Source organism: Pterocles gutturalis, unplaced genomic scaffold (assembly GCF_000699245.1).
Source record: "Pterocles gutturalis isolate BGI_N339 unplaced genomic scaffold, ASM69924v1 scaffold13830, whole genome shotgun sequence".
NCBI lineage: Eukaryota > Metazoa > Chordata > Aves > Pterocliformes > Pteroclidae > Pterocles > Pterocles gutturalis.
The window spans coordinates 550-12,340 of record NW_010138415.1 but is presented as its reverse complement, the minus strand read 5'-3'; the positions used below and the strand labels follow the sequence as shown (position 1 = coordinate 12,340).

General features: G+C 38.0%; 1 protein-coding gene across 1 annotated transcript; it reads right to left on the bottom strand.

The window, feature by feature from the left end:
• Positions 1 to 891: 891 nt before the first annotated feature.
• GTSE1 (G-2 and S-phase expressed 1) lies at positions 892 to 11,435 on the bottom strand. The gene is made up of 11 exons (XM_010083000.1): positions 11,357 to 11,435; positions 10,561 to 10,618; positions 9,840 to 10,480; positions 8,473 to 8,624; positions 6,952 to 7,102; positions 5,381 to 5,758; positions 5,118 to 5,190; positions 4,467 to 4,712; positions 3,190 to 3,370; positions 1,962 to 2,102; positions 892 to 975 (listed from the first exon to the last, which is right to left on the bottom strand). Exons 1-11 carry the CDS (start codon positions 11,433 to 11,435, stop codon positions 892 to 894), a joined length of 2,184 nt encoding a protein of 727 aa, XP_010081302.1.
• Between the last annotated feature and the right edge of the window lie 356 nt (positions 11,436 to 11,791).

Sequence of the window (11,791 nt, the reverse complement as noted above, 5' to 3'; positions counted from 1 at the left end):
CATTCAGCAAAGTGTTTGACAAACTCATCTGAAGACTTCTTCCTAAACACTGAAAATCCATTTACATCTCTTGATAAGCTTTCAGAAATATATTAAGCTAGTACATACATGGCAGGTGTCTCCAGAGTCCAAGACAGGCTTGTTGCTTCAACATTTATGGGCTACTACCGTGTGCATTTTAATTTCCATTCACCTCCCTGTATTTAAAATCTCAATGTATTATCCAAGTGTTGGAAATCTGGGCAAGAAAGCATTTTTCTATTTTCTGAGAGTGAGAAAGCTCAATTCCCACCTCCAAATGTCAAGACTAAGCCATCTGGCAGTAACAAGCGGTTGCTTTCTCCTTTGAACCACACCAATTCAGCTGTTGCTTTTAGTGTATTCCACTACCATTCAACAGCATAACATTTATTTCCAGACTTGCTACACTTCTGTATGAAAAATCACCCTGAAGTCCACCAGCTTTACCTACATCTTAACATCTGTTAGTGAAACACTAAAACAGTCTAACCAAAGCCTGTAATAAAAAGTTGCTATTTTGTACAACAGTTTAGTAAACAACTCCTTTATTTTAAATTAAAACTTCATTGCACATAGGGGATAAGGAATGAAAGGACAATTGGTAGGAAATAGAAACAGGCTTCCAATACAGAGAATATCCCTTTTTTTGCCTTGGAGCAACACAGTTTAAATACATCCATTGCAGCACATCCATGAACAAAACCACTAACCAGACTCAGTTTGACTATATCAAGACTTTTGGAATTCTATTGTGCTAATGCAGTTCATCAGATAATCTATAGCCATCTTCAAAAAAATGGTATAAGTGAAGAGTAACATTAAACACTTTAAAGATCACAGATGCCAAGAATTCTTCATTTCAACTCAAGTTCAGAACTTGAGTAGCGGGGAATCCAGATTTTCTTTGTTTACATCAGGACTCAGAGTGATAAGAGGTGAACTCAAATCAATTAGCTGAAAGAAAAACAAAATTTAGCTATTGTGGTCAGCTGTTGTCCATAACTACTAGCAGCAATATTAACTATTAACATAGTCTTTCATGTACTTTTTTGTTTAGGATTCCTATTAGTATCCAGAAAACAGATACAAGCACCACACTCAAGCTTTTAGGTTCAGGTTTTTAAACATCTAGCTCATTCTTAGACAAGCACAAGCTTCTCACAAGGTGGTTACTGCCCGTACTCACCATAAAAGCCTAAAAGGCTTTTCTAAGTTTCACTGCTATGCGTAGTCAAGTGACACTGTCATCCACACAGTGCAGAGCACTCCTGAACTCCTCTGAACATGCCCCCAGAAGTCAGACTTCTGTGATCCTCTTTTGAGATACTTTGAGGGACCTGATATTAAATTGATCCCAACTACATCTAATGTCATCAAAGGCTACATCCTCATAGTTACCACTGTTCATCTGACCATATCGAAAGGTATCTACCTTCAAGCCACTAGTGTACAAAAAACAGTTGCCTAGAAATGCTTGTCAAATTTAGAGTAGATTCCAATGCACATCTTTCAACAATGGAAGGGATTAGGAGGAGTTAAACAGGAGGGACAGCCCTGCTTTTTTTGGTGAAAATGAGCTCCTGCTGCCAAGAACTGAAAATTTCTAAGAAAAGGAAAAAAGTTAGCACGCCTACTCTACTGAAGACAGCATTCACTTCCTGCTTCAGAACGGTTTCATTCTTTAACAACTGCTTTAAGCATTTCTTTCTCCATCCTCTTGCTATTTGCAGATTGCTCACTGAGCTGTAATTTAGAACACAGATTTTAAACATGTTCTCTTTACTTAAGAGCACCTTTGTTTGTAGTATCATATTGAACATATTGAGTTACTATTAAATAGTTCTTACAGCATTGTGAAGCTGCTCTGCAGACAAGTATATGGAGGCAGTTGACATTTTTCTGCTAGCATATTTGCATCAGAAGATTTTAATGTAACTTACCTTTGCCTGCACTGAGAATGCAGGCTTTAGAGGTGTAATCTTATTCACTTCAGGAGTATTGGAAAGGTCAATCAGAGGTCTACTTTCACATTCCAAAGTTTGTGGGAGAGATTGGTCTACTCCAATATCTACCAGTAAGGCCTTAAAAAAAAATAGTTCAGGTTTTTCCCCTCTGTTCTCCATGCTTCCTTCATAAACATTTAGGCAGTCAATTTAGCTCGTACAATCACAGGACAGGCTTAATTTACAGGTTGGGTACTTTTCTTGCAGGACTGTTTGCACACAGTGTAAAAACCTCAGCCAATGGTTAGCATCACAAATACAGAAAATGCAGTGAGACAAAGCAAAAGAGCTCCTTGAAGCATAAAACAATTTTTCACTTAAAAGCAGAGTTTAATGAAATTTAAAGCAGAAGAGTAAAAACTCTTAATATTTAAATGACTTGACTACAATTATTGTGCAATGTTATTTAGCCATAGAAACCATGCTGTAGAGCTCCAAACTTCCGTTACACTTTTGTCCAGTTTAACTACTCTACTCATGGGCTAAGCAATTCTGTAACAGATACTTTGTGTCATCAAGCAAGCTAACAAGGAAAATACTGATGCAGTAACATGAAGTAATTAATCTACACCTGGATATTATGTAAATCAATATCCACTTTGACAGGTTAATATTTCAGAACTATCAGTTTAGTCCTTACTGCCTGTGGAGTGCCAGCATTTAACACAAAGCCAGTAGATCCTTGGGAGAGGTGAATAGTGTTCACCAGACTAAGTACATGACACTTAACTAATTTTACTGCTGCATGGGCTTTGGGGTCTAATCCTCACTCATTTTACGCAGATTCGCATTGCTGTTAGGTGATTGAATTTAGCTACAGCAGTGCATTTTTTTTTTTTTTTAAAAGGGCTTTGGGGCTGCAATAGGACAGTGCTTTTCCAATCAAATCCACAAGGATTTCACAGCACTTATCCAGAAGTGGAAACTTAATATGAAATCTGCAAGTATTTGACCATTCAAGCTTTGAGATGGGAACAAACTTAATGGAAACACTGAACAGATGTTCAATGCTCAAAATAGGCACTAGAGGGTGCACATACTTAAGAGTTAACCCATTTTAACATCATGTGTACTGAACTGTTTTTCCTACTTATCCCTCATCTCAAAATAATTTTCAAGCAGTTTACTTAGTAGTTCCGCAGAAAAATGTATTTTCATTTCTTACCTCAGTTTGTTTCTCTTCAGCCAGCTGATTTGGTACTTCAGCCTCTTTTAATTCATTTCCTACTACTTCTGCAGCAGTTTTTTCTGGTGAGAAGTTAAGTGCAAGAGGTAGCACAGGTGGAGGAGATATATCATCTTCTGAAGAAGATACCTGTGTCTTACTCTCTTTTGACTGTTTAGGACTAGAGAAAAAAGCATTGACAATAACTGAGTTTTTTTAATCAGCCTGAACTACTAAAGTACCTAACCTCCTTTTCTTCCCCCCTCTCCTCCCCCCCAAGATTTAATAACCGAAAGGCTTCCCTGCCAAATACAAGATATTTAATGCTGCATAAATTTATAGCCTACCCATGCAAAAAAAAAGAGCTAGTGACTTCAGGATGGTGATGAATTTAATCTTACATTGACATACACATGCAGCCTAAACTTCATACGTGGGATTTTGGTTTTTTAGACTTTGAAGAAACAACTAGCAAACAAGTACTGATATTTCATATCACGGAGCAACACACTTCAGTCCCTGCTGAGAGGAAGTACTGACATCAGCTGAAGGACCAGGGGTTGCAATTTGACTAATATGCTAAAGCAATTGTTTCCTAGACAAGCCTAAGTAACATGACATATAGGAAGAATCTTCTTTCCTGCTTTAATACTGTTCATCTCCTGCATACACATCTATAGCACTTGTGAGAAGATATTGGGCTGATAATATGAAGAAGGAAACGCTATTTTCACAGAAAACAAAGGTAATTAACAACAGTGTAGGATTCACTCTTTCTGCAAGCAATTATTTCAAATGATACATAGGTAAACCTGCTCAGAAACAAGTTCAGTCCACTAAATCCTTGGCTTTTTGACAGATGCTTTAACAAAGTAATTTTACAGAAGCATTGGCAACAGTATAAAACAAAGTAAAGAGTAATACATATTTTAACTATCTACTTCCCTTCATCAGAAGGCAATAGCAAAATAACACCAATGCTAAATCTGTTTTCAGTCACACCATCTGACACAAGTCTTAAGTTGTTTGCTAGCTCAAATAGCCCCCTATTAGAGATGACAACTCTTTAATGTTAGATATTGACTCATCTCAGTAAGGCTTTAGTATTTTACTAGTCACAAGATATAAATCTTTATTAGGTGTATACAGTACCCGTGTTCAAATGCTTTATTCTAACATTTAGCAGATGTCCTTGAAACCTGAAAGTCATGATTAAAATTCATTTAGAAGCAGTCTGCCTACAACGCTCATTTCATATATGGAGGTTTCTGTCTTACCCAGCTGCAAGAGTCTTTTTGGTACAAAAGCTGGAACTTTGGCCAACAGATGCAGGATGTGGAGAAAATGCCATTCTTGGTGCAGTTTTAGGAGTCACTGCTGGAAATCCTGAGATACGACGAACAGGTGTAGGTAAACCAGACCGTTTCAGGCTGGCAGGAGTCATGGAGACTGCCCTCTCAGGAAGACAATTCTGAAAGATCCCATCTTCTGAGGCTTTCACAGGAGTGCTGACTGCCATGGCACTAAAAAAAGAACGTGCATTAGCCAAAAGCTTCTAGAAACAGTTTTATTCAAACTACTCTAGCAAACAATAGAAATCAGTTGTCCTTTGGTCAGTAAGGGAATGGTAATCATAAAGTTGATGATCACAATGTAGTAAGGGCTTTACTTAATAAGAATTATTTTATTAATTACTCTATTTAGCACTGCAAAGAAAACTCCCTTCTTCTGAAGGGGGGGTATGTTTGGGTTAGTTTTGGTATGGGTTTGTTTTGTTTTTAAATCAATTCCCATAGGCCTTAACACAGGTAACATCGGGGTCTCAAGGGACTAGACAAGTTAGAACTTTTAAAGATTGTTGCAACACTGAACCACTTTGCATTCTGAGAAGTATGCCTCAGTACATTCAATTTTCAGTTAAGCCCTACCTTCCAAATGTGCCACAAAATGTTAAGCCAAGAGATGGTGTTGCTTTTGGTGCTGGTTTGTTTGATGGCGTATCTAAAGAGAAAAAGTTCTGTTAATTGCTATCCACATTCATTTTTTTTTAACAACAGATACCTTTCAGTTAAAATACTAATTCTTTCCAAGAGGGAGACAGAAGTATAATGAAACAAAGAACAAGCATTCAAGGTAACATTTGCTTTTCATAGCCAAGCTAGAAGACAGGCCATGCAAAGTATGTGCTTACCTCCAGTCTTCACTGGAACCTTAGTTTGACTTGTAGGAACAGAGAAAACTCTAGCCTTGGGCTTTGGACACAGGCTTGCTTTTGTTGCACTTCCATCCTTACTCTGCTGACATAGGTTCTGCAGACTGGGAACAGAGCTCAGCTTCTGAATTCCACTGCTTGCTGCCTCAGATGGTGTTGCAGAAGCTGAAGATTTAGCAAAGCTTACAGCACTAGATACTTTGGGAGTACTAGCTGATCTTGCTTGCTTCCTGGATTTCTCAGTATTGACAGCCTGTAGAGATGACACTCTGGTAGGTCTGACAAGGGCCAGCCTGCTTGTGCTAGATGAAAGCTTAGAGCCACTCACACCAGCTTTTGAAGACATGCTTGATTTTCCTGAAATAGAAAGCTAAGTTATACTTCTGAATCATCACTTACTGCTAAGTTTTTGACTAAGCAGAATAATTACATTCACATAAGAAAGAAAAACAGCAATTGACAGCATTTAAATTTATGTTCAAACAATTAAAGTTTAAGAATACATACAACTACAGAAAACTTACTCCCTGAATTTTCCAGCAATTTTGTCTCTTTTAGAAAGTCTCCTCACCAAATTCCTGAATTACTGCAATCAAGTCAGAAAATATTATTCGAGGAATGCCAAAACATCTTGCAGATTCAAGTTACACTTTCAAGATTTTCTCCCAGCATAGCTGGCTCTGTTCCCTGAAGCAGGCATTCAAGGCAATAGTTCAAGTTATGCTGATTAACACCACAGGCTGAACTACCCCACAAGTGCTTTTCTCAATTTTATGTATGGTTCTTTTAGTCTGTAGGTTACTTTCATTAATAGGACAAATCTTGAGTAGACACTTCTAGCATACAAAATAATTCTTATTAAGCTTTAACTTTTACTGATACATTATTATCCATCCAGACACAAAGCACAAAACAAAATTTGATAGATCTACAAGAACTGTGGCACTTACATCTGTCAGTATTTTAGGAGACTGATCTTTTAAGGCTTACTAAGAGGGTCAAATTGATGTCCTCATTATAGTCTAAGCCTCTTGGCTGTATTCAGTTATCTCCCCAGATTTTTTTCAATCTGCTTGAGTAAAGCTCATCTATTAGGCTTACAGAAGCTTGGAACTAGGCCTTCCACCTTCCGTATTTCAGTAGTTTGGGTGTTGTTTCTTTGTGTTTTGGTTTTGTTTTGCCTTTTTTTTAATTCAAGTCAGACAATGCTGTAGCATTTAGAAGCTCATGTACTGGGCTGTAATAGAGAAGATCATATACAAAAAGAACATGTTTCCTGAGGCACTGCTTACTTTCTAGCTATGTCAGACCCTCACATGTATGCATCATGCTTACATGAATCTTTTCACAAGTTATAGAAGTCTTAAGATTTATCTTTAGTCCGCAAGGATTTATTGGGCTAGCCTACAACATTTTATTCTCCATTCAAAACATTTCTTACTGTTTGTATGTACTGGACACCATTAAAATACATGCAAACCCATAGTCCTAGACATACTTAGCTACTTCAATATTGACTTTTGGCACAAATCTGTAGTAGGAGCAATTACCATTTTTTCCTATGGGAGAAATGGGTAAACTTGAATTCAGACTTGAGCTCACACTGGAAACCCATGACAAAGATGATGATGAAGTACTCTTTCTGGTGGGACCGCTGGCAACACCAGGAAGTTTCAGATGTGTTATCTTCTTTAAGCCAGGCTGAATCAGAGAATATAGCTTATTCAAAAGCAAAAACAACATTTAACACATTATTTTGCAATGCTTTTTTTCTTGGTATTATACTTATTTTTATTTGTGAATTTAAAAGAAGTTCCTTCCTCCAGTATACAGTTTAAAAAGTGAATTTTCTTGGAAACAGTTAATTATATTTGTGTTATTACACAGAACTGGAACATCAGATCCAGGAGGTGAACTGTTATTTTTATTCCTGCCACAAACTTGAGTATGGACTTAAAAGGGATTAAAGAATAAAAGGAGTAACCCCAGGCACCAGTACATGCTGGCACCAACCAGCTGGAAAGCAACTGTGCAGAAAAAGGCCCTTGGGAGTGCTAGTGGACAAGCTGAACATGAGCCAGCAACGTGCCCTTGCAGCAAAGAATGCTGACAGTATTCTGGGCTGCATTAGGAGGACCATTGCCAGCAGGTCAAGGGAGGTGATCCTTCCCCTCTGCTCACCACTGGGGAGGCCACAGCTGGAATGATGGGTCCAGTTCCAGGCTCCCCAGTATGAGAGCAATTCATAGCTACTGGTAAGAATCCAGCCAAGGGCCACTAAGATGATTAAGGGACTGAAGCATCTCCCACCTGAGGAAAGGTTTAGAGAGCTGAGACTGTTCAGCCTAGAGAAGAGAAGGCTCAATACAAATATCTGAAAGGACAGTGTCCAGTAGTGCCCAATGACAGGACCAGAGGCAACAGGCACAGACCAAAACACAGAAGGTTCTACCTCTGAATATCAGGAAACACTTTTACTATGAGGGTCACTGAGCACTGGCACAGGTTGCCCAGAAAGGCTGTGGAGTCTCCATCCTTGGAGATATTCAAAAGCCATCTAGACTTGGTCGTGGTCAACTGACTGTAGGTGGCCCTGCTCGAGCAAGGGATTGGACCAGATGGCCTCCAGAGGTCCCTTCCAACATCAACCACTGTGATTCAGCAAAGTGGCATGCAGCATGGAAGGAGGTGTCTAAAGCTTCAAGGTAACTCCTGACAGCTATAGGTATTCTACTTGCATAGAAGTTATGGCAACCTTTTCATGTGGTATAGTTAACTACACACATCAAAAAACTTTGTTTCTTACAGAAACTTGCTGATCACATACCTGCAGCTAGTGTTTTAAAAACAAAGGTAATCCAACACATTTATAGTTGCTCTTGAGCATGTTGATTGTGTTACAGACTTAGAAGACACATTCAACAACATCAATTACAGAATAGACTACTTTTTCTTAAAACCATTATACACAACAATATAGCTTTAAATGAAAAAGTAAACTGTACTCAGTTTTTTTCTTTTTATCAGAATGGCACTAAAATTATTTTCATATTAAGAATGCAAAGCATTACCTTACTGGGTGCAGGAAGGGCTTTTTTGTCTTGCACTGAGGAACTGCCACTGAATGAAGACTCAAAAACATCTGAAGCAGCACTAGATTTATCACAAGTTAGATCTTCAGATGATCCCATGCTGTTCAAGTCTCTTTTTGTAGTATGGTTCCCTGGTTCAGGCTGCAAATTTCAACACAACATTTCAAAAGCTACTAGTGTTTCTAGAAACCACTAGAAAGCTTTTTAGACAAGTTTATTTTGTTAAGAAACCAAGACAACAGCCAATGAAGAAGCCTTTGAACTCCATCAAGTCCTTAGTCTTTAGACTAATATAGTTTAAGATTAGTCTAGTGAGTATATTTGCTAAGTACTAGAACATACTTGAACCCAGATATTGGGCATCAACCAAAGGACAGTTCTGCAACAACAACTGATCATCACAAATTTCATATAATCATGTTCACCTACATGCCGTAACAGCTGTTCATTACAACTATGAGATCTTAATTTAATTCATATTCTTCTGCTTTACTCTAGCTTTCCAAAAGATGAGACATTATAATAGCAGACTGCATCATCCAAACTGTCTATTTAGACAGTGGGGTACACTTTGGCTAGTTAAAGCATTAAGACTGTACCTTTTCTTATAGCACCTAAAATCAAGAATAGATTTATCCCACAAAGGAATCAAAGGGTCCCCTGTTTTCTAAAGGTGATGGTTCCCAAGGAACCAATATCACATTTTCAATAAAATCTGCAATACATACTGGAGCCTAAGCCATAAGGTGTAGAGCAATAAAATTCTGAAGTTTTTCTGTGTAGAGACTGGGATTTGCTCACACAAGGTCACTAACACAAGTATTTCCTTGCTATCCTAAAACAGATTTTCAGTTGGCCACATAGCCACGTCCTAAAAGCAATATCATTAATCAGTGCTTTTTACAATTGAGACAAGTTGTAGACAGAACCAGAGCTAAAAGGTTTTCCTGTCCTATAAAAATAATTGCGGGGTTCCCCCCCCCTCCCTGCTCCATTGACGGGAGTTAGTAGTAAACTAAGCCATTTTTGCACATTAAATCACTAAGAACAGTGAAGTAATTTTACAAAACAACACTGTTCAAAAAAAAGCCAGGAATGATAGCATCCACAAAACTAGAATACAATTAAATTTGCCTGCAGATGCTCTACATTGTCATAACAAACTAGTTGGCTCCTATACCATAGTATCTGCCCTGACTTTTCTTTTTTATAGATAATAATGTTTCCTGCCTAAGGTTCTTATAAGGTAGAGAAACATCAGAAGATTAAAATTAACTTTTAAAAATAAAAGCTTGTAGACAGTTTAAACATTCCTAAAACACACGAAGGCCATGTTTAAAGAAAACATTGCTGCCCAGAAGCTGTCTTTACCTTTTCAATAGTCAACAAATTGCTTTTTCCAAGAGTAGATGAAGGTTTTGCCAGTGGCAGTTTGCCTGTCACCTTTGTATTTCTTTCCTTAGGTTTCAGTTCTTGTGTCAGATGTGAACTGTCATTTTTTGTAGGAGATCCATGAATTTTATCAGGGCTTCTGTCTGGAGGAGTATGAAGAGCATATGTTTTGTCATCTGACAAAAGTTTATCCGATTCCTTCTGAAAACAAGGTGGCAGCTGACATGCTGGGCTATCCCACACACAGTATGTCTCCCTTTTAACAGCCCTGGGACTTCTCCCTAAATTTTGGTTTCCCAGTATTTTCAATTTTGAGTTTGAGTCCTCAACAAATTTTTCTATAGTCTTGTTTTCCTGTTCTTCTGATTGGTTTATTTTAGACTCTTCATTTTTACTTCCAGTCTCTATTTGCAGTGCTAACAAACGAGCCTCTTTGAAAATTTCCACAAATTTGTCTCCTGTAAGTGGGCTCCATGTGAGTTTATCATCAGGAGGCACGCCCTTTTTTTCAGCACTTTGTTTTGCTTCAATATTGACAGAAATACATTTTTCTTTGTGTCCCAAAGGTCCAACAAAAACTTCATCTTCAGATGCACTATAAAGAAAAATAAGTCAGACCAGCACCTTACATGTATCCATTTTAAAGGTATATTTACCTGTAGACCCTTCACATACCTCGCTGGAGAGAGTGAAAGGTCAAAATCAAACTTTTCATCAGTCAGAAGAGGAAAGTCTGAAAATATAACAACAAGGATTTTGTCACAGTGGGGATTTGCAATAAAAATCATTGCATTATGCTTTGACAATTTAGTGCAGCTGATGTCACATGGCAAAAAGTTTTAGCTACCAAATTTAAATAATTAAAATAATAAAAACATGGTTTAGGTCAAATAAATTGAAGGTACAGCTGTGAATATGATCATAATTGCAAGAGATGCCCAAATATAATGAAATATTTCAATGCTAACTTCTAAGCATCCATAATAGGAACTAGGGAGCTGGCTGTGGGAAAGGGTATCAGCAGCCTCCAATCAAGAAGAGTAGGAATGTAGGAATATATAATCTAGAGCTATATGACAATGCAGCTGTCCTATCAGTCAGTTCTTTTCCAGTTCAGATCACCACAGGTCAGTAACGGGAGCCAGCAAGAAATATTAGTTTTCCTATTAGCTAACATATACACTGAACATTAATTGAATCCACAGCAGACAGATAAGGAAAAGAGAGGAGCTCAGATTAGATATATAGAAGAGAGAATGATGACATCATGTTTCTACTACACATGCTCTAGCACCAATGCTCCACAAGCTCTTGAGAAGGCTTTTGAGATTGGCAACAGCAGCCCATGCAACGAAACAAGTACACAGAACACAATATAAAGCAGGTTCAGGAGGTCTACCGATCTGAACTGTCTTAACTTACAATAAGGGATACACCAGGAAGAACATATCCCAACATGTTCTCCACCTACCACTGCTTGTGCAAATACCCAGTTTTTCTCCAGTCACGTGACTTGAGCAATATGCTGCCACTTCTTTTGCTTCCTCCATTGTGTCTGGAAAATACAGAATTAGCTATGCAGTAGGTTTAAAAGAAACAACAATAAGGTCACAGAATTTTATGATGCTGCCAAATTAGCAAGGCAGTAAACATTCCCTTTGAAGACTCTTATGTGTTATGTTTAGGGATAGCCACACAAACATGGTTTATGGGATGTCACACATATCATCCTCTCCTGAAATGTGCTATTGAATTATACAAGACTATGTAGAGGTAAAGTGTTTCAACCTCTGCAAAAAGCCTTCAAATACAGCAGCGATACCTAGGATTTCCTAAATTCCCTAACACAAACCCTACATTCAGCAGCTAAACTCCTTACATTATTACAGCTGCGACACCCAGCCCA